The 23,583-nt window shown below is 41.0% G+C and overlaps 1 protein-coding gene across 1 annotated transcript in view; it reads left to right on the forward strand.

The window, feature by feature from the left end:
- The window catches only part of BMP6 (bone morphogenetic protein 6), a gene marked incomplete at both ends in the record, with an annotated part of 180,729 nt that overhangs the window by 141,946 nt on the left and 15,200 nt on the right, over positions 1-23,583 (forward strand). Inside the window, 3 exons of the mRNA XM_080709700.1 lie at positions 770-962; positions 19,482-19,630; positions 21,715-21,912. Coding sequence (XP_080565826.1) covers positions 770-962; positions 19,482-19,630; positions 21,715-21,912 — 540 coding nt within the window. The remainder of the gene's footprint in view (positions 1-769; positions 963-19,481; positions 19,631-21,714; positions 21,913-23,583) is intronic.

Below are 23,583 nucleotides of genomic sequence, written 5' to 3' on the forward strand. Positions count from 1 at the left end.
TTCCCCACCAAGTCATATTCTTCCCATTTTTGCGGATGAGGAAATCTGAAGTCAAGACTGTAAATAACCTGCTCTCGTGCAGATGAGGTCAAGTATTCAAGCTAAAGGATTTAAAGTCAATACCGCTGAAGAATTTCACGTCATCCTTGGGTAGCGTGACAATTTTTTTTGTTTTTTTATTTGTGGTACTGTGGATTGGACCCAGGGCGTTCTACCTCCGAGCCACACCCCCAGCCCTAGCCTATTTTTTTATTCTTTATTTTGAAACAAGGTCTCACTAAATTGCGGAGGGCCTCACTAAGTAATTGAGGCTGTCCGAGAACCGCGATCCTCCTGTCTCAGCCTCCCAAGTGCTGGGATTACAAGTGTGCGCCACCACGCCGGGCAAGGTCAATCTAGGCCCATCTGACAGTTTAGCCACCTTTTTTTTTTTTTTTTTTGTACTGGAGATTAAAGCCAGGGGCATTGTACCTCCAAGCTACATCCCTAGCCCTTTTTATTTATTTATTTTTTATTTTTACAAAGTCTCACCAAGCTGCCGAGGCTGGCTTGCAACCTGTGATCCTCCTGTCTCGGCCTTCCACGTACTGGTGTGACGGGCACGTACCACTGTGCCTGGCTGGTCACTGTTACCTCCTCCCTCTGCTGATGGCTCCAGTCAGCCCTTGGTCACTGGTAACCCACCTGTGCAGTAAGGCGGGGGGACTTTGAGCCTGTGGCACCTAGTCAAGTAACAATAGTTGTCACTCTCTCTTGTTTAATCCTATAGTGGAGTACGACAAGGAGTTCTCCCCTCGCCAGCGGCACCACAAAGAGTTCAAGTTCAACTTATCCCAGATTCCTGAGGGTGAGGCGGTGACGGCTGCAGAATTCCGCATCTACAAGGACTGTGTTGTGGGCAGTTTTAAAAACCAAACTTTTCTTATCAGCATTTATCAAGTCTTACAGGAGCATCAGCACAGGTATGAAGCTCAAGGAAGCCCCAAAGGTGGGCCCACCCCATTTCTCACCCTCTGTCATCACGTGACACTCCTATGTCTGTGCAAGCTGGTCTGGCGTTCAGGGGCAACTGTGAACATGGTGAGCTGATTGTTTGTGAGGTAGCGTGGAGCTGGCAAGAGGTTCTGCTAAGCTGATTTTTTTTAATAGTTATCTTTTTCTAAGCAAGCTAGCAAGTAGGATTTACTAAGCATCCTTTATCAGACAACTCTGTTTTATTGGGGATAAAATGTTTCCCACTATTGTTTGGTTCCCACTTTCAATGATGGGCAAAGGTGTCTAGAATTACAATTCACACATCAAAATGATATAATGTTGATTCTAAATGATACGAATTCAGTTGAAAACAAGGTTATGTATTTGTACATGTAATATACACATGGGCATATTTACCTTTGAGCAAGTGAGCTTAATGTATTTTTTAACCTTTGAATACAGGGGAATGATATTTTTCCATATGTCTCTATTATTCTCATTTCCTAAAATGAGTACAGACCATTTTGCAAAAAAAAAAAAAACTGCAATGACTAACACACTAAACCTTAATATATGTTATGATATGTAATTAAAGGGCACCAATAAAAGTATTTTTTTTTAAAAAAGCTGCAATGAGGTGTGTTCATGGGGCTATCTAACAATAAAGAAAAGCTTACTGGAAGCCTGGGGAAGCCAAGATATGAAGTATTATATGAAATATTATAGCAGTTCAAATGTGTAGTGCCCAGAAAAGCAGCCAGTGACTTTGAATTGGAACTAAAGGCGTCAATTTAATAGCATTAATTTTTTTGTGTGGATCTGGGGCTGGAAACCAGAGGCATTTGACCTTCGAGCTATAACCTCTGCCCAATTTTTTATTCTTTATTTGGAAACAGGGTCTCACTGAGTTGCGAAGGGCCTCACTAAGTAGCTGAGGCTGTCCGCGAACTGAGATCCTCCGGTCTCAGCCTCCCGAATGCTGGGATTACAAAGCGTGCGCCACCACGCCCGGCAATAGGCATCAATTTAATAGGCATCAATACAATGACAGCCGAACACACAATGCGTAGATCTGTATTGCTGTACTCTACGTACACAAGGTAAAAAGCCGGTGATACCACAGTCTGGCAGTTCTGTGGCAGATAAAAAGATAAGAACTTTAGTTCTTAGAAAAGAATTCTTTTCCTAGGGAGGGAACCTAAGGAATTTGTCACTGTTGGTTTTATAAACCAGGTCCAAATTCTTGCTTTTGGTCTTAGAAGTCTATTGATGTCCGAGGAATTTCTAAAAGCTGAGAAATAACTTCGGTTTCTTCTGAACTTACTGACCTGCGTGTGGGTCTGTCACACTGCAGTCAGGAGGAACATGACCTGGGCTTGTAAAAAGGTTTGTTTTCCTTTTGAAAGCACCAGAAGCACTGGAAATGTTCAAGTCTCCAGTGGGGTTAATAGAAGAAGGATAGGTGCTGGGCACTGTTAAACATGCACACTGAGGGTTCTGGGTGAATTCAAAGCTGGGACAGTTAAATAATGAGTAAAATATAGTCACCCTGGCATCTTTACCAAAAAAAAAAAAAAAAAGGAAAGGAAAGGAAAATCTTCTGATGTCTGATCTTCACTCCTGAACATATGTATATGTAATGGCTCTTTGGGCCCCTGGAGGGGATTAGTGCCCAGTAATTCTTAGCCCTCACTTAAGCCACGATTTTTTTTAAATCTGCCTAGTATTTATTTCATTCTATTTCTCTAGTGGAAATAACCTACTGGTATCATTTTGGCTTAAAAATTTGTTTGGGATACATGGGTTTGTTGTTTTTTTTTTTTTTTTTTTTTTTTTCTCTCCTAAGGGAAAAGTGTTATAGTAAAAAAAAAAAAAAAAAAAAAAAAAACACACACACACACACACACAAAACACTAGGTTGGAAGTTTAGTGACTACGGAATTTTTCAAAATTATTATTTTTTTAAAGAGAGAGCTAGCAGATACTTTGTGAGGTTTACACTGAATTCCAGCCAAAAATGAACAGCTGCTTTGTGCTTAAGATGGGGGTGACATACTTCCTTGAGACCAATAGGGAACTTGAAAAACAAAATCCTGTGTGGCCCCAACCTTGGATAGCCCCTGTCAAAGCAGAGAGCTGCGCTGTCTCCTTGCCTTCTGCGGTGGGCGCATTTGGATTGGATGTGTTTAATTTTTGAGCATAGGAAAAGGAAAATATTGGGGGAATTGGGGAAATTTTATGCTTTTGAAGGGTTCCAGATTGGCTGGCTTTTCTTTTCTTATCTGTGGGCCAGGAGCCCGGACCTCCTGCTGCCTCCTACTGTTCTTCCAGGGACCTCCTGGTTTAGCTGCAGGACCCCTTCTAGGGGGAGTTTGATCTCCCCATCTGTACCTCTTGGGATGTCTTGGCTGAAAATCCTTTTTCAGACTTGCAAAGAGACTTACTTGTCTAATCTGTGTTTAAGTGAAATTTGTGGCATTTGATGGATTCGCTTAATTTCACAAATGTTTGTGTTGCAAAATAGTTGGCCTCCTGGAAGAGGGGGGGAAGGGAAGTCAGGTTTTTCAACGCTGAGTCACACACTCAGCTGAGAACTGAAAAAGTGATGTGTTGGTTTTTCTGGTATCCCCAGGGAAAGTCAGAAAGATGCTCCAGAGGTAGGCCTTTGATGTGCATTGTGCAGAAACACGATTGTTTGGCTGATAAGAAAGAATTGGAGCAGATAGGTTTTTTTTTTTTTAAGTGGGCACTTGAATGGATGATGCTTTTAGTAATATCAGGGAAACACTTGATACTTTACTCAAAACTTCAGAGTAAGCCCTTAGATAGAATCTAAGTCATGGAAAGGTGTGAAGCAGCCGGTAGATTGGAGTGAAATCCACAACTCCTTGGTTTATACTAAGTCCAAGTCCACATCCAGTCAGGATGCTCTTTGCATTTTATGTTTTTTAAAACTTACATCATGGCATTGTGTAATGTTTATATTTAAAGATAAGTTTGGTGAGCTGGGAGTCTCAGGCCCTGGATTTGATCCCCAGCACCACACACACACACACACACACACACACACACACACACACGATGTCACTTTTGGTATTATAAATCATTATGTCCTTATGATGCTGGTAAAAGTTTGCATTTATTTTAAACTAACACTCTGGAAAAGACCTTCTCTTCTCTTCTCCCATTAGGATTTTTACTATGACTTGTCAGGTAGGGCAGGCTTGTCACCTCTGAGAGAGTGAAGAGCGGTCCATATGAATTTTGGGAAGGCTAAAGAATGCTTAAATTAAGTGCCCGGAAGAGGCAAGCAATCTTTTTATGACTTATGTCCCTACACTTCCATGTTCCGAGCATCCTTTGGGCCTCCCACCCATGGATGCTTCTGTCTGGATGGCAAAGGAGACCCTTCATGGGGTGAGGGTTGGGGGGAATGTGTATGTGAAAATTTAGGCCTGGTCCTTTGACCTTCAAGACTCTCCTACAGAAAACCTTTGCAAACCTTTATTGTTCCCTTGGTCAGGAATTTATTAATAACAGCTTTTATAGAAGAGGACTTTGGAGGGAAAGAAAGACTAGAATAAGTATGCACAAAAGTATTTGTACTTACAGTGTTACACTTTTGTCCATTTACTTGACTATGTTCTTCTGTGTGGCACACACACACAAAGCTATCTTCAGACCTAGAGTACAGATTGCTCTAAATACCTCTTAACTTTTCACATTTATCCATGGTAGCACTTTATTTCCACAAGCATCTTCACATTAATTGGGGAATTTTGAGGGCTTTAGTGAATATCATTGTCATCCACAATTGTTATTTGTTATTTGGCTAAAGCCATACTTTATTGTTCTTAACGGAATTGTGTGTACATAGAAGTCAAAGAGAATCTCTTGGAAGCTGAGCAGAAGTTTTAACAGAGAGGCATGCTTAGTTTCTGGATTGTGGTCCTTTTGGTGCAGGGATTGGCCACACTTGCCTCTGCTAGCCTTGACACTACATGTTCTGTTCTCTATATGGTTTGGCAGTTGCATTGCTTTGCAATGATGGTCTGTCTTCTGTGTTTATGATAACTTTTATTTTCCATGTTGTATCATGATACAGTTTTTTGGAGGACATTTAGTGTGAGAACCAGTTACCAAACTTAAAATGTATTCCTCTTAGTATAAGCAATATCAAAACATATTCCTTTATTTGGAAAGAGACAAGGATGGATGGATGGATGGATGGATGGATGGATGGATGGATGGATGAATGGATGGAAATATGGGTGGATGATGGATGATTGTTGATATTTTAAAATTTGTTTTATATGTTCCATTCTAAATTGAGACGCTTTACAATTTGAGCAAATGCATCTTAGAAACAAGAAAACAAGGTGATACTACTTTAGGCTTATTTTTTAAAATTCTGAGAAAGATTTCCTTAGATAAACCCAGAAGCTAGGTTGCTGGATCTCCCAGGATCAATCCAAGACTGAATTATTGCCTAGATTTTTGACAAATTCCACAAATTATGACTTACTTTACAGAGAGAATATAATTTTCCCCAAAGAGAAAATAACTGTGTAAGAGCAATGACACATTTTTAAAGAAGTTTCATTTTAATGCTCCCAGCCTTCAGAGAAATAAGGCATGCAGGGATAAACTAAGGAAGAGGGAAGACGATGAGTTCATGCTCAGGCTTGTAATGATAAGGATGCCCAAGAGGCAGTAAATGCAGAAGCCCTGAGCTCAGCAGAATGGATTTTGAGCCCATAAGTGAGCCGGTGAAGTCCATTAGATAGCCCAGCTGTATAAGAATAGAGAGGCCCAATTGACTCAGGACCATTTATTGAGAACACTGTTCTTTTTATGTACTTCTGCAGCACCAATATCATAAATTAGTTGACTATATATGTGTGGATTTGTTTGTGGAATCTTTATTTTGTACCATCAGTTGACTTTTCTCTTTTTGTACCAAAAAAGCACTGTCTTAATTATTTAGTTTTATAATGAAGATTGGTATCCTGTGTGCACATTTTTTATATTTGTTCTTGAGGCTTTTTTTCTTTACTAATAGCTCTTTATATTCCTACATTAACTTTAGAATCAGTTAGTTTTCACAAACCAAATCAAAACAAAAAGGTAGCTGGGCTTCTGATTGAAATTTGCATTAAATTTAGATACCAATTTAGAAAGAATTTATATCTTACCAATATTGAGTATATCATTCAAGGGTATGGTGTTTATTTAGGCTTTCTTCAAAAATGTTCAGTAGTAGTTTTTTTGTGTTGAGCATTTTTATTAGATTAGGTATTGATATTTTTGATGCTATTGTAAATTGTGTTGCTAGTTTTAAAAAATTCAATATTTAATTGTTTTCCCTTAGATGTATTAGTATAACTAATTTTTGCATATTATTCTTGTATCCATTAATCTTAAACATTTATATGATAACTAATATTTTTCTATAAAGTCTTTTCAAATTTCTGTGAGTATAATCATACCATCTATAAATACTAGTTTTATTTCTTCATTTCTTTTTTTATTGGTGCACTGCTGTCATACATTATTGGGGTACAAGATGGTAGAGGCATACATGCATGCATCACTTCCCCAATTCTTACCTCATTCCCTCCCCCCTTATTTCTTCCTTTCCAATTCCTATAGTTTTGTTTCTCTTTTTCTTCTTTTATTGTGCTGGCTGGAATATCTAATACAGCATTGACATCCACTCAGATACCTGTCAGATTTCTAATTTCAGAAATCCCTGTCAGATTTATAATCTAAGGAGGAAACATTTGCTATTTCATTATTAAAGATGATGATTTTAAATATTTTTGAAGATACTCTAATAGAATAAAAAAACCGATTCTCTATTCCTAGTTTTCTAAGTGTTTTAATTCTGGCATCAAATGTTTTTACTGAATCATCTGGGAAAGTCATATGTTTTTTTTCTCAGTTATAGTGTTAATGTGACTACCATATTAAATGATTTTCAAATGTTAAGCCAATTTCATCTCACTGGAAGAAGTACAATTTGTGGTTTATTATCCTTTTCATGGAGGGCTGGATTCAAAGATTAAGTCAGCTAACTTACTCTTTATATCACCTCGAGGTCTCTTTCCATTATCTTTTTGTTTCCTTGATCCCCCCACCCTTTTTGAAATTCATTTGCTGGCATGCCTGATAATTTTATTAAATTTTGAGCATTATTTAATAAAACAGTTCTAGTTATTGTTATCTCCTTCCAGACTCAAGTGTGTTTGTGTTCATGTGTGTGTGTGTGTGTGTGTGTGTGTGTGTTTGCGTGTGTGAGAGAGAGAGAGAGAAAGAGAGAGAGAGAGAGAGAGAGAGAGAGAGTGTGTGTGTGTGTGTGTGTGTGTGTGTGTGTGTGTGTATCACGGGGATTGGACCCAGGGGTGCTCTACCACTGAGCTACGTCTTTTTCAACTTTAATTTTGAGGCAGGATCTCATTTGATTGCTGAGGCTGGCCCCAAACTTGTGATCCTCCTGCCTCAGTCTTCCAAGTCTCTGGGATTACCAGTGCAAATGAAATGCAGACAAATAACCCTGTTCTTTTTGTTCTAATTGTTGCTAGGTTTTAGATGTCCGTTTCTGGTTTTCTCTTTCTTCTACAGTTTAGCCCTTCAGGGGTTTCGGCTGAAAGTCAAGGATGTTTACCAGCGGTCCTCTTCTTTGGTGGGCTCTGAACTCTTAATTTTTAGCTCTCCAGCTCTGTGAGACTGCCAAAAACTCTGCTTTGCTATTAAGCCTCTAAACATTTTCTTTCTGCTTGTTTTCTCAGCTTCTCATCCCATGTAGCCACAGCGAATACTGGCAGATATCTCAAATGAAAATATTGGTGTCCAAGTTCAGCCAGAACTTGAAGAAGCAAAGGACCGCGTGGAAGTGAACCCAACTTCTGCGAGATAGACCACTTTCACACGTTCACTTCTAAGCCGCCTCTTCCCTCGGGGGCCTTGTCCCCTCACGTCTCAGCCGCCTTGACTCCCAATCCTCACCCCTAGCCAGCGATGTTGCTCCGCATGCTAGCTGCTGCTGCTTGCAGTTCAGTGTACGCCTCTCACTTAGAACTAGCAAATGCTCGGAGGTGAAAAGACATCAGTAAAGAGAAGGCTCACCTCCACGCCTGTGTCTTCTCTCCAAGGTCTTGACCCATCAGGTGCTACCTGGCTAGGTTGTTCTGAGATTCCTTGAGTCAGGTTGGTTTCTTAATTATTATTTTTAGTTGTTCTTGGCAGAAGTCTTAGTTTGGTGTATCAGAGCCAGAAATATAAGTCTCTGAAAAATAGTGTGTGTGTGTGTGTGTGTGTGTGTGTGTATACTTTTATTGATGACTTGTAATTATATATCAGAATATAATTACAGTGTATAAGTATAAGCTAAAAGTGATAGACTCCTACATGCATACAGGTTGGAGTGTGTTTCCCTCCAAATCCCACCCATTACCATCCTCTCTGTGTATGTTAATGAAATTGTCAATGATACCTTCATATATGAACTTAGCATTATTTGAACTATTTCCTTCATTAGTTCTTTATATATATAAATTATATATCAATATATAAATTATTTAACAAATACAAAATACAATTAATATAACATAATATGCATAATAGATTATATATAAATTATATGTATATACATAATTTTTATTATAAAGGCTGGATCCTGCCCCAGGATGTAGGAGAGATTTCTTTGAAACAGCATAACTTATGAACTGATTGCTCCATGAATTCAATTGGATTTTCTAGTGCTACTTGCTGGCATGGAGATAAAAATTCAATCTTTTTAGATAGCTGAGTCAGGTTTCTTTTTTCAAGGGAAGTGCAAATTTGAGAATGCCAGGATGGAAGAGGAAAGCCTAAACTTTTATCACTGTGCCCAGCCATACCTGTTTCTCTTTCTGTACCAGGCTTTCACAGCTATGATCCTGGGGGACTCCTGAAATCTTTCTCTGGTTTGATAATCTTTGGCTCCCTCAGTGTGGGCCTCAGGTGAGCAATGGATATTTTAGTACTTGTTCCTTTGCTCTGGAAAAGAGAGTAATACAACTAACCCACAGTTCAGGTTACGTAACGAGTTCCTTTTCCCTGTTAAGTGCATATTGCTTATACTTAGAATGAGTTACCTGAAATTTCTTTAAAAAAGCACTCCACCAACTACCAAATCTTGTTTCTCAGCCTACCTACATTCTAAGGCACAGTGCAGGCTTATAGTTCTAAAAATTATATCTACTCAAAAAATGCTCAAGTATTTTATGGTGGAGGGGATCCAGGTGGGAAGGGACTTCTTTGGAAACTCCTCATCCGCTTGGTCAATTTTGGAGACTAAGACAAGGGGGAGTTATTTCTGGCAACTCTGCCTTATGCATTATTCATTCCTGGAAATAGATTTAGAAAGAGACTTCTCTGGTTGCATGCATTTCTCTGTGTACACAGATTTCTAGTTTTGTGGGAAGCAGTTTCTATTAGTGGTTAAGATTATTTTGTGGAAATCTGTCTTTTAAAATTACAAATTAGCAGTATTTTAACTTTTAACTGTTTCAGTTCCATGAATTGAACAAGGATGTAGGGTTAAAGAATCGGAGAAACAAAGTAGAGAAGATCTGGAGAAAGCATGTTTAAAGGGTGGCAGCACTCTCCCCTCAACCTAAGCTGGCCACGAGGATGGTAGAGTGGACTCCCATGTGTGGGAACATTATTTTGTTTATGCAGCTAAACAGGACAGAGCAGGTAGCAATCCATTTTATTAAATAACCACCTCCCTTGCCCCTCCCTCCCTGTTGTGGACACGTGGATGTGCGTCACTGAAGACACTGCTGCTTTGGACTTGACTGTTCCTCGGATTTGCTCTTGAGCCTAACTTAGTAACTTACTGAGGATCAGGCCAATCCATAAGACAACCAAACACTGACTTGAGAGCGATTTCCATCTGATTTGTACTGTTTGGGGGATGGGAGAAAGACATCTTAGGGACAGATAGCTTTCATCCTTAAGTCTAAAGTTCACTCAGAGGTAGTACTATTCTGTGTAATAAAGAGGTCGTGTGCTGTGTGTGAGTGCCTGGCTTGTGAAGATTGCTACCCAAACCAGCAGGTTTGGCATCAATTCGGAACCCACCATAAATGCAAATTCTGAGTCAGTTCCAGGCCTACTGAAACCGGAAGCCCAGAGGTGAGGGGCAGCCCTGTTAACAAGTTTCTCCAGGGGAGTTAAGTGCATGCATAACACTTGGCCAAAAGTCCTGAGTTCAAATCCAAATTTTGCACTTAGGGGTGTGTGACTGTGAGCAGGCTACTTATCTGCTTGATATCTCAGTTTTCCCATCTGTAAACCTGCACCAGCATTAATAGTATTGATCTCTTTTGGTGTTTGTGAGGAGTCGACATAGATGAGATCACTTGAAAGAGTAATGAAGTAAACACTATCTTAGCAATTGTCATGTTAACATCTTGACAACAAAGTGATTTATCTTGGTTTGTTAAACATGAAATAGCACTTATGAGGTCAGAGTGCCTCTGACATTTGAAATACCTCTTTATATCATGCTAGTCATTGAGGTGAAATTTGAGTAATATTGGGTTTCATGAAATCAGTTAAACTTAATTAATTGTATGATAATGTTTACTCACCCTTGCTATTTATATTTGTGTGTGTGTATATGTATGTGTGTTTGTAGCAGTTTGCCCAGGTCTAGTGTAGTACAATATTTTCAAATAACCTATTTTCATACAAAGCCTGTATCATCCCTACACTAAAACTGGATAAGGATACTTCATGAAAAGAAAACTATAGACCAATGTCACTGATGAACATAGATGCAAAAAAAAAATCCTCAATAAGATATTAGAAAATTGAACTCAAGAATACATTAAAAAGATCACATATCATGATCAAGTTGGTTTCATCCCAGGGACACAACAATGATTCAAATGTAATATGCCACATAAATAGAACCAAGAGCAAGAACCACATAATCATATCAATTCATGCAGAAAGAGCCTTTGACAAAATTTAAGACCCCCTCATGATAAAAATTCTGATGAAATTAGGGATAGAAGGAACTTATCTGAACATAATAAAGGCTGTATATTATAAACACAAAGGCAACATCACACTGAATGGGGAAAAACTGAAAGCATTTCTCCTAAAATCAGGAAACAAAGACAAGGATGTCCACTCTCAAAACTCCTATTCAGTATAATACTTGAAATTTTAGCCTAAGGAATTAGGCAAGAAAGTGAAATAAAAGAGATACAAATAGAAAGGAAAAAGTAAAATTATTCCTATTTGTGATGATACAATCTTTATCAGATTTATAGATCTGATAAACTCAAAAAAGTAGCAAGATACAAAATCAACATACAGAAATCAATAGCTTTTCTATACATCAATAGTCAGCTGAGAAGGAAATTAGGAAAAGAATCCCATTCACACTAGCTTCAAAAATTAAAATACCTAGGAGCCAAGTGTGGTGGCATATGCTTGTAATTCCAGTACTTGGGAGGCTGAGATAGGAGGGTTGCAGGTTTGCAGCCAGCCTCAGCTACTTAGTAGGGCCCTCTGCAACTTAGTGAGACCCTGTTTATTATTATTATTATTATTATTATTATTATTATTAATTATTATCATCATCATCATTAACATGATTATTAATATTATTATTTTGCAGTGCTGGGAATCGAACCCAGGGGCATTCTACCTCCCAGCTACACCCCCAGCTCTATTTTTATATTTTTTACTTTGAAACAGAATCATACTGAGTTGCAAAGGGCTTCACTAAGTAATAGCTGAGGCTATTTTCAAACCACGATCCTCCTGTCTCAGCCTCCCAAATGCCGAGATGACAAGAGTGCGCCACCATACCTGGTGAGACCCTGTTTTAAAATAAAGAATAAAAGCCTGGCGTGGTGGCGCACACCTGTAATCCCTGCGCTTGGGAGGTGGAGACAGGAGGGTCACACAGGTTTGAAGCCAGCCTCGCTGGCTTAAGAGACCCTGTTTCCAAATAAAAAAAATATAAAATAGGTCTGGGAGTGGAGCCCGGAGGTAGAAGGGTTTCCAGGAACCCCAGTACCACCAAAAAGAAGAAGAAGAAGGAGAAGGAGAAGGAGAAGGAGGAGAAGGAGAAGGAGAAGGAGAAGGAGAAGAAGAAGAAGAAGAAGAAGAAGAAGAAGAAGAAGAAGAAGAAGAAGAAGAAGAAGAAGAAGAAATAAAGAATAAAATATAGGGTTGGGGGTATAGCTCAGAGGTAGAGTGCCCCTGGATCCCATTCCTGGTACCACAATAATAAATGAATAAATAAATAAATAAACAAACAAACAACTAAATAAATAACCTAAGAATAGATCTAACTAAGGAGTTGTAAGACCTCTACAATGAAATTTGTAGGACACGTAGAAAGAAATTGAAGAGGAAAAAAATCACTAGAAGATGGAAAGGCCACCCATGTTCATGGGTAGGCACAATTCATAGCATTAAAATGATATTACCAAAAGCTATCTATAGCGTCAATGCAATCCCTATCAAAACACCAATGAAATTCTTCTCAAAACTAGGAAAAACAATCCTAAAGTTTACACGGAAGTCAAAAGACTCAGAATAGCCACAGCAATCCCGAGCCAAAAGAGCAATGTTGGATTTCAAATTATGTTTCAGAGCCACAGTAATAAAGACAGCATGGTACTGGCGTAAAAACAGACATGCAGACCACTAGGACAGAATAGAAGACACGGCGACGCACCGGCACAGATGAAGCCATCTGATCCTGACAAAGGCACTAAGACATGCATTGGAGAAAACACAGCCCTTAAACAAATGGTGTTGGCCAATCTGTATATCCATATGTAGAATAATGAAATGAGATCCACGAAAAATCGACTCCAGTGGATCAAAAACCTAAGTATAATGCCAGAAGCTTTGCAACTATTAGAAGAAAAAATAGAATTGGGTAAGGGTTAATTGGGTGATGTGTGCATGTATGTCTCCACCATCTTTTATCCCATTAAGATGTATGACTACAGTCCACCAATAAAAAATTTTAAAAAACAATAATATGAGAGTAATAATTCAATAAATGTGGATGCAGCTATAAAAAAAAGAAATAGGGAAATGCTTCAAAATATAGGTACAGGTAAAGACTTTTTTTTCTTTTTTGGTGGTGGTGAATCCAGAGTCATTCTACCTCCAAGCTACCCATCAAGCCTTTTTATTTTTTGTTTTGAAAAAGAGTCTTGCTAGGTTGCTGAGAGTTTCCCTACTTGCTGAGGCTGTCCTTGAATCTGTAATTCTCCTATCCCAGCCTCCCTAGAACTGAGATTCTAGGCAGGCATGCACCATTATGCCTGGCTCAGATACTTCTTGAATAGCAGCCCTGTAGCTCTGGAAAATAAGAACAGTAATTAAGAAGTGGGCTACATCAAATTAAAAATCTCTGCACAGCAAAGGAAACAATTAACAATGAAGATAAAACCAGCAGAACAGGAGAAAATCTTTGCCCTTATTCTTCCAACAGAGAATTCATCATGTATAAAGAAGTAAAAAAAAAATTGACCCTATAAAAACAAACATCCCAATAAATAAATGGACAAATAAACAAGACACTTTTCGAAAGTACAAATGACCAATAATTATGTGAAAAATGTTCAACACCATTAGTAATCAGGGAAAAACACATCAAAACTACACTGAGATTCCATCCCAGTCCATCTAGATGGCAATCAGCAAGAACACAAATCACAATTCAGGCTAAGGAGGCTGGGTAGCGTTGGGGGAGGAACTTATGCACTGTTGGTGGAAATATGAATTGGTACAGCCCTTGTGGGAGTTAGTATGGAGGTTCCTCAAAAGGCTAAGAATAGAACTGCCTCATGATTCAGGTATACCATTCATTGGTATTTATGTGAAAGGATCCAAGCCAGCATACTTTAGATGCATATCTCTCTTCATCACAGCACAATTTATAATAGCCAAGTTGTGGAATCCTCCTCGGGTCCATCACCAGATGGATGGATAGAGAAAGTATGGCATGTGTGCACAATGGAACTTTGTTCAGCCAGAAAGAAGAGCCAAGTTATGTCATTTTCAGGAAAATGGATGGAACTGGAGACCGTAATTTTGAGAGAAATCAGACTCAGAGAAGTATCATATGTTTTCTCCCATATGTGGGAGCTTGAATAAAATAAAACAAAAACAAAAACAGGAAAAAGGAAGGTCATGGAAGTAGAAGGGAGACCATTACAGTAAAGGAATGGGCTCAGGGGAGAGAGGAGGGTTGGATTGAGCAGGTATCAGGAGTAAAAGTGATCAAATTATGTTATATATATATATATATATATATATATATATATATATATATATATATATATACACACACACACACCACAAGGAAATCTACCATTCTGTATAAGTAATATGTATAAAATAATTAAAAGATAAATATTCTGTTCCTTTTTAATCTTTCTGGTAGTAAAAGTTTGAACACAATCTATGTAATATACCTCACATAAGGAAAAAGTAGGAAGCAAGGGCTTATCTATCTCATTTTCTCAAATTATTTTTTGATTTCCTTCTTTTTTTTCTCCTTACGGCACTGAGGATTGAATTCAGGGGGCATTCTACCTCCAAGCTACAACCCAGCTCTTTTTTTTTTTTTTTTTTGGTGGTACTGGGGGTGGAACCCAGAGGCTTTTTACCTCCAGGCTACACTGCCAGACCTATTTTATGTTTTATTTGGAAATAGGGTCTCATTAAGTTTCTGAGAGCTTCATTAAGTAGCTGAGGCTTGCTTCAAACCTTTGTGATCCTCCTCTCAGCCTCCCAAGTGCTGGGATTACAAACATGCATGCATGCGCCACCAGCTCTTTTTTACTTTTAATTCTGGATCAAGGTCTTGCTAGGTTACTGACAGCTGTCCTTGAACCTGCAATCCTCCTGTCAGCCTCCCAAGTACTGGGATTAAGGTGTATACCACCTCACTCAGCTACTTTCATTCCATTTTAAAACTTTATTTTCATTACTACATAGTCAGTTTCAATGGATGTGTGTTGTTTTGTATCTTAATTTACCAGTAAGTCTGGATGCATAAATGGCAAAGGAATGTCTTAGGAAGAAACAAACAGGACTACAGAATTACCTTATCAAATATTTTGTAAGTCTCGATTTCAAACATATAAATTCCACTCTAGCCAAAATATTTTTCTAGTAAAATGTTAGTGGGAAACATTTCTATTTTGACCAGGGCCAGGTGACATTAGTGGGTGCGATTTGATCCAAAGAGTCAGACCCAGCCATGAGGAGCTCAGATGTCTCCTGCCCTTTCCGGGGTGAAGAGGAGAAAGACACACTGTGTTTTTCCCATGGTGGGCTGTCAACCCGCTGGAATATTACCTACGTGGGCAGGTGTCTTGGAGGCTGTATGACAGGAGGACCACATGGGGGAAATCGTGCCCACCAACCTCAATTCTGCAAGTCTTTGTGAGTGGCATGCTGGTCAGTCAACTTTAACTTCAGGATGAATCATTTTTTTAATTTCTAGAAATCTCCAGTTAGACATCAAATAAGAACTTGATTTACCCAGAAATTCTTTCATACTTTAGTATTCCAGATAAGCCTCTTGCACAAGGGCACTTGCCTGACGATAGCTGTGTCTGCCAATGAGCCAGCGCATGTCCTGCGGCAAACCCCGTAACCAGTGGTTTTTGGTCTTGAACAACTTACATGAACTTTTTTTTTTTAAAGTTTCTTCTTTTTCCATCTTCCTTGTCCATCTTCCTCTGACGCACCCTTGGTCCATCACTGGATGGATGTTGCAACCCCCTCAATTCCCAAATAAACCCAAATAAACTTTGCTTAGAGAGTTGGTCTTTCTCTTACTTATTCCAAGTTCACCACCTACGTGACCTTGAGACCCTCTCTATGGCCCCATTTCCTCAGCCCTTGACATGGTGCCTTGCGGATGAAAAGCCCTCGTTGAAGATGTGTCGTTCTTTCAGCCAACTCAGTCCAACTATTTCAAGCCCATGCATTACTTCCCTTCTCTTCTAAGGACCTGAGTATCTAGATCTAAACATCTAAATTCAGTATCACCTTGGTGCCATTGGACCACAAAGTTTTAAACTTTTCAGGCTTAGCTTCTAGACTGCATTTGCTTAACAGCAATGAGAGCTGGCACAATCCTCATGGTACAGTCAGAGAAGTGTGGTACGGAAGCATGCATTCCTGACTCCGTAGCAGAGTTGGGCTAGGAACAGGGCTCCCCGTATCCGCTGACCGGCACAATCCCTGCAGATCTAGTCTCTCCCACATGATGGCGATTAGTCTCTCTCTTCCGCTCTCTTCTGCCTGGCCCCTGGTTTCCCTCTTGACGCACACTCCCCCTCTTTCTCTCATGCTCTTCTCTCCATTTCCCTGCTTTCATTCTTCTTTGGGCAGTGGCTTTCCATTTCACAGCCCATTCCTCCTGTAGTGAAGGCTCCCTTTCCTAGATTGTAGACTCCACTCTTCAACAACAAAAGCTCCTTCTAGCTCTTTACCAGTGGTTTCATGCTGGCACTTTGGACTATTGTTCTCTGCATCCTTATTACAAATCCCCAAAGACCAGGTAGCTGATGCATCTTCAAAGCTCTGTGAACAACAACCCGTCCTCAGCAGCAGCTCCATACGTCTTCTTCACCCCAGGGGCCACATGCACCTGCAGTTCTCCAGGTCTCGGTTCTAGAGTGTACCAGCCAAGTTCTGCCCTCTGACACGAGCATGTCCTGAGCTCCTCCTGGGACCAGAGCTCCTTTTCCATTGTGCTGTTCTTGCTGCTTGTGTTGTTTCTGGATACAGGTCTTCTGTGACCTTCCAGAAGGGAATTTGTGTCTTTCTACATCTGAACTTCAAAGCTTTGGACTTGGCCATCCCCTCTCGCTGTTTTCCATGAACTCCCCTTGTCTCTGGCGCACAGTTGTTGCCCCAGTCGTGGGGGAGTCATTTGTCCACAGGGGGTGTGACACATCCATGAGGTCAGGCCTGAGTGTGGCCCCCACCGACAACGCAAAGCAGCTGAGTAAACTCCTGTTAGCTGTACCTACTGTTTGTACTTAGGGAAGATGGCAACAGACTTACCTTCTAACTCTGCCCCACCATGGAAGCAGGAAAAATGGTCTGTTTCCCATCTACACTTGATCTTAGCCAAAAGGCTCAGCAGTGATTTCCCTCTTTAAAAAAATCTAACATTTTTAATTCAGATGTTTTACTGGCCTAAAGACATTATTGATAGAGCCGGGTGCAATGGTGCATGCCTATAATTCCAGTATGTGGGAGGCTGGGAAAGGAAGATCACAGGTTTGAAGCCAGGCTTAGCAATTCAGTGAAACCCTGTTTCAAAAAAAAAAAAAAAAATTAGCCGGGCGTGGTGGCGCACGCTTGTAATTCCAGCACTTGGGAGGCTGAGACAGGAGAATCGCACAGGTTCGAAGCCAGCCTCGGCTACTTAATGAGGCTCTCAGCAACTTAGTGAGACCCTGTTTCCAAATAGTGTATAAAATAGGCCTGGGGGCATAGCCTGGAGGTTAGAAAGCCCCTGGGTTCCACCCCCAGTACCACACACTAATAATAATAATAATAATAATAATAATAATAATAAATCTAAGGGTGTGGCTCAGAGGTCGAATGCCCCTGGTTTTAGTCCCCAGCACCACACACAGACACAGATATTTGATAGAACAAAAGTGGATCACACTCACTTGTCACAGGTTTCCTTTATTAATAATCTCCAAAGGCAGTGTGTCATTATGTAAAACATGTTAAATCAAAACTAAACCCCACACTTGTTCTTTCTTTCGCCAGTTCTCTCATTAGTTAGGAGTGGTCTTGGTCACATGAGTCTCAGTTTCCCCAGCTGTAAAATGGAAATAATGTTATTCTATCCAACTTTTAGGATTATTAGGAACTTGATTAAAGTAAAGTAGAAGAAAGAAGTTTTTACTTTATTCAAAGACCAAGTAGCAAGAGGTGGCGCATGCTTGTAATCCCAGCATTCGGGAGGCTGAGACCGGAGGATCGCGGTTCATGGACAGCCTCAGCTACTTAGTGAGGTCCTCTGCAACTCAGTGACACCCTGTTTCAACATAAAGAATAAAAAATAGGGCTGGGGTTGTAGCTTGGAGGTAGAATGCCCCTGGGTTTCCTCCCTAGTACCAAAAAACAAAGAAAAGAAAAACAGGTCTTAGCACTCTTAGCATTGTGATACATTTTATTTATTTATTTATTTATTTATTTATTTATTTAATTTGGTGGCACCATTGATTGAACTCAGGGGCATTCTCCCTCCAAACTACATCCCCAAACCCTTTTTTATTTTTAAATTTGGTCTTTCTAGGCTACTAAGAGTCTTGCTAAATTGCTGAGGCTGAGCTGGAATCTGTGATCCTACTGTTGCAGCCTCCCAGGTACTGAGATTACAGACAGGCACCACTATGCCTGGTCTTGGGATACACATCTTAAATTCAGTATAGGCTGAGGTTCCCTTATCTGTAATGCTTGAGACCTTTCAAGACAAGTGGGGAGGGAACAGACAGAATGTACACATCATCTTCCCACAACCCCTGGGGTTACAATAGTTGAAAACTGAAAAAAGTATAAAAATATTCCACCTGATGATAGGCACCTGTGGTCCTAGCAGTTTGGGAGGCTGAGGCAGGAAGATTGTCTGAGCCCAGCAGTTCAGGGCCAGTCTGGGAACCATAGTGAGACCATGTCTATTAAAAATATTTTAATATTTTTAATATTTATACCTTTGATACCCAGTGGATGAAGATGTGCTGGGATAAATTTGAAATCACTGAGCATATACCCCGGTCATGCCATCCATGTGCAGAAAGGCTCAAGGCTCCCTCTGGAGCTTAATTAAAAGAACAGAGGATATGGTTCCTCAGAAATGTGATGTAGTTTAGTTTTTTGTTTCTCCTTACTTTGTAGACACTAACATATGATGACTTCCAGATCCTAATTTAAAACTCATCTATGCAAGTCACAACTGTGTCAACATGCACAAATGGATGGATACTGACACTAATCTCATCTTAGTTCTATTCCTTACAGCTACCTATTTTCTTTATAGAGTTCATTATCTATGAAACAAACACATAAATAGCATAAAAGTAGATAAAAGAGGCACAATAATGAAATAAACTACATAAATATTAAACCAATAAAATGATATTTATTTGGAACTTACTTTCATTCCAGAAAAGATTTGGCATGAAGCTGAGGGACGTCCCATGTTCAGGGGACTCCTGGTATCCCTGAAGGGTCTTGTCAAATGCTGCTGTCCCTCCTGTGCTATGGCGTGCGTGTCCTGTGCGGTGTCACTCCAGACAGAGCTATGGCAGGTCCTGCAGATGGTCATGATGTGACTTTGGCCTTTTTTATTCTGTGGCCAACACAGGACAGAGTGAGGATGAGCCACAAGGCAGCCCGTGGTTCACTGGATTGTTTTCTCTTTCTTTCAGAGACTCTGACCTCTTTCTGTTGGACACCCGCGTCGTGTGGGCCTCAGAAGAAGGCTGGCTCGAATTTGACGTCACGGCCACCAGCAACCTGTGGCTGGTGACACCACAGCATAACATGGGTCTTCAGCTGAGCGTGGTGACGCGGGATGGTGAGTCCGGCACCTACCTTGGCACACCGCCGAAATCTGGTCCTCTCCATTCATTTCCTCTCCAGCAGTTGTGGAAGAGCCCTAGGTTACAGTCCAGTCCTGGGCTCCAAAGTGACCTCCTTTACTGTTCACCGTTACTGCCACTGAAAACCCAAACATTTTCCCCTTCTCCCAGCAAGGACTAGGAGGCAGGCTCAGACCACATCCTGCAAGGCTGACGGTCGGGATGGAAGGGAAGTTTCACAGGCTCAGGCCCATGGGGGATGCTGAAATGCTGTTGAGCGGGTTTGCGCTGGGGTTCTGGCACCCTCTCCTCCACAGCGGCAAAGTGCAGGGCCTTGCTGCTGATCCAGCCTGTACAGTCAGCCCCCTGTGTAACTGGGGAGAAATAAAATGAGAAAGAAAGAGTGACTAAGACTAGCAGAAACAGAAGCACCCCTCCTTGGTTCGAGCATTTTCTTATATGCTTTTATTAGTACACTTTAATTATGCATCATATTGGGGGTTGGTGTAATAGAAACATACATGCGCACAATACCTCATGTGTTTTCCTCCAGATCCCACCCCACTCCCTTCCCCTTCTTGTTCATAATATTAAAATTAGTATTGATAGCTTCACATAGGTACATATAACTGAATTGCTTTCTCTATCAGTTCTCCCTTCTTCCCCCTCCTCCCTCCCCAAATCCTCTTCCATTATTCTACTGGTATTTCTCTTCATTTACCTAAAGTCCTTTTTCTTTCTCCATTTTATTTTGTGTGTGTGGCACTGGGACTGAACCCAGAGGCACTCTGAGACCTCCAAGCTACACCGCCTTAGCCCAATTTTATTTCTAATTTGGAAACAGAGTCTCACTAGGTTGCTGAGAGCCTCACTAAGTTGTCAAGGCTGGCTTTGAACCAATGATCCTCCTGTCTCAGCCTCCCAAGGACTGGGATTACAAGCGTGTGCTACCATTTCTGACTTGTTTCCCAATGTTTTTCTAGTTTCCACATATGACACTTCACTTTCTGAGTCTGGGTAATCTCACTTAGCATATTACTCTCTAGTCTCTTCTTTTTTCCTGAAGATTACATAATTTTGTTCTTCTTTATGGCTAAGTAGAATTCTATGGTGTGTATATACCATGCCTTTGTAACCAATTCATCTGTTGGTAGATACCTAGGTGAGTTCCATAGGTTGGCTATTGTGAATTGTGCTGCTTTAAGCATGTATCGCTATAGTATTTGGACTTCAATTCTTTGGGAAAGATATCCAGAAGTAGTATAGCTGGGTCATATAGTGGTTCTTTTTTTTTTTTTTTTCCTTTTTTTTCTGGCGGGTCTGGGGATGGAACCCAGGGGTATTTGACCTCTGAGCTACACTTCCTGCCCGCTCAGTTTTGTATTTTTATTTTGAAACAAGGTCTCACTAAGTTGTAGAGGACCTCACTAAGTAGCTGAGGCTGTCCATGAACCACGATCTTCCTGTCTCAGCCTCCTAAATGCTGGGATTACAAGCATACGCCACCACTCCTGGCCATATAGTGGTTTCTTTTTTGTTTGTTTGTTTTTGTTTTTGTTTTTGTTTTGGTGGTACTGGGGGTGAAACCTAGGGGCTTTTCTACCTCTGGGCTATACTCCCAGACCTATTTTATACTTTATTTGGAAACAGGGTCTCACTAAGTTGCTGAGAGCCTCACTAAGTAGCCAAGGCTGGCTTCGAACCTGCACGATCCTCCTGCCTCAGCCTCCCAAGCGCTGGGATTACAAGCGTGCGCCCGGCCATGTCGTGGTTCTAGTCACAGTTTTCTGAGGAACTCCCACACTGATCTCCATAGTGGCTGCACTAATTTGCCATTTGACTGACAGTGTATAAGGCTCCTATTGCCCTAGATCCTCACCAGCATTTAACGTTGAAGGGCCATTTGACTCTCTGCTCATCCAAAGGGAGCCCGCTGAGGTTGAAGAATGCATGATGTTTTTCCCTCGCGCTCAGTCTTTATGATTAGCACCCTGGAAACTAGGGAGGATCACGTAATTACGTAGTTGCAAGACTAAAATTCTACGGAATAAAGAGAGACATTCTGTGGTTTGCATTAAAGGACTCCACATCAATCCCCGTGCTGCGGGCCTGGTGGGCAGAGATGGCCCTTATGACAAGCAGCCCTTCATGGTGGCCTTCTTCAAAGTGAGCGAGGTTCACGTGCGCACCATCCGGTCAGCCTCCGGTCGGCGCCGGCAGCAGAGTCGCAATCGCTCCATCCAGTCCCAGGACGTGTCGCGAGTCTCCAGCGCTTCAGGTACGTGTCAACGGAGGAGCCCTGTTGGCCTTAACAAGCACAAAGTTCACGCCAATGGCTTCAGTGTTCAGTACCTTCTGCTTGGCACAGTTAGTGGCTGAGGGTGTCCTATAGATGGCAGTGAATAGTCACAGGCACAGACTGCCTTTAGTGGGTTCCTAGGGGTCTCAGAGTATAAGAGTTGTTACCCAAGGATTGAGGCTGCAGGTGAGTGACAGCCTGTTTGTTCAGACAAGAATCTCTCAGGTTGCTTAGATTCTCCAACTCATTTTCTATTTTTCCCATCAAAATCATAGAAACACTTCAAATTTTTATATCTAGTTGTATTGTGGCTGGAGGTTGTGATATACAGGTTGCATATCCCTTATCCAACATGCTTGGAATCTGAAGTGTTTCAGATTTTTTTTTTTTTAGATTTTGGAATATTTGTATATACATAATGAGACATCTTGGAGATGGAGCCCAACTCTAAATACCAAATACCAAGTTCATTTGTGTTTCATGTATACCTTATATGTGTAGCCAAAAGGTGATTTCAAGTGTTCTTTTTAGTGTACTTGTGTTGTGACTGTGACCTGTCATGTGAGGTTGGATGCGGAATTTTCCACTTGTGGCATTGTGCTAGTGCTCAAAAGGTTTTGAATTTTGGAGCCTTTCAGATTAGGGATGCTCAACTCATACAAAGAATCTTTGTGCCTTTGTGTAACATGGACTTGTATTTATCAGCGCTCTTGGCTGGAAGCAATGGAAAGTCGGCTCAAACAGCCCTCTAAAATGGATTCATCGGCTCAACTGGGAAGTTCAGGGCCTCTAGCTCTGGGCCTGGCGGGCTCCATTGGCTCAGATGATGTTAGGAATCTGTCTCTTTTTCTGTTTGCCTTTGTTTGTGGCATTCTCAGAATGACTATCTGGTGGCCCACACTGCAGGATTTCATCACCCTTAGCAACCTCAATCTCAGACAGTCTCTCTTTTGTGGTAGTTTCATCCAAAGGCCAGGACATGTACTCCCTGGATTAATTTCTGTCACCTGCCCAATCCTGCAGCACCCTGCTGCCTAGGAGCTGCTCTGATTGGCCACGTCTGTGGTGTGTGCCCACTCTGGAAGCCCCATTCTGCCCAGGACGGGTAAGTCCAAAGGGTGTGTGAGAGGAGACAGCCTCCACTGCCCAAGTGTCAATTCTGTGGCCCTTTAGGAACGTACTTTCCAATGCCGTGGCCTTGTACGAGATGGCGTGGAACTGTACTCGTGGAAATGGGAGAGGGGGGAGCACGTCCCTCTTCCTGACAGCCAGTCACATAGCTATTCAGTGGTATCGAGCCCCAGCCCAGACACGTCTTCCTCTAGAGTCAGTGCTTCCAAGTTCCGAGTTTCTTTGGCTACTGAAATCGCCTGCCAATCAAGGGCAGAGTTGAAGGTTTGTAGCCGGAGAACTTGCTTACCTCACTCCTACCCTGTGATTTGGGACAAGCCTAAAGGTTTCAAATTCATTTTACTTTCCGGTAAAGTGGGAATGCTGCCCATCTTATAGATATGTTGGGATTAAACAAAATGCCTTTGATCTGGCTCATAACAGCACTCAAAGATTAGTTACTTCTTGTATAAAGGTATGTGCTCAGGCCATATGCTGAGATCTCTAGAAATGAAATAAAATAGTACTCGAAGACAGATT

The sequence above is a fragment of the Muscardinus avellanarius genome (genome assembly GCF_963383645.1).
Source record: "Muscardinus avellanarius genome assembly, chromosome: 14".
NCBI lineage: Eukaryota > Metazoa > Chordata > Mammalia > Rodentia > Gliridae > Muscardinus > Muscardinus avellanarius.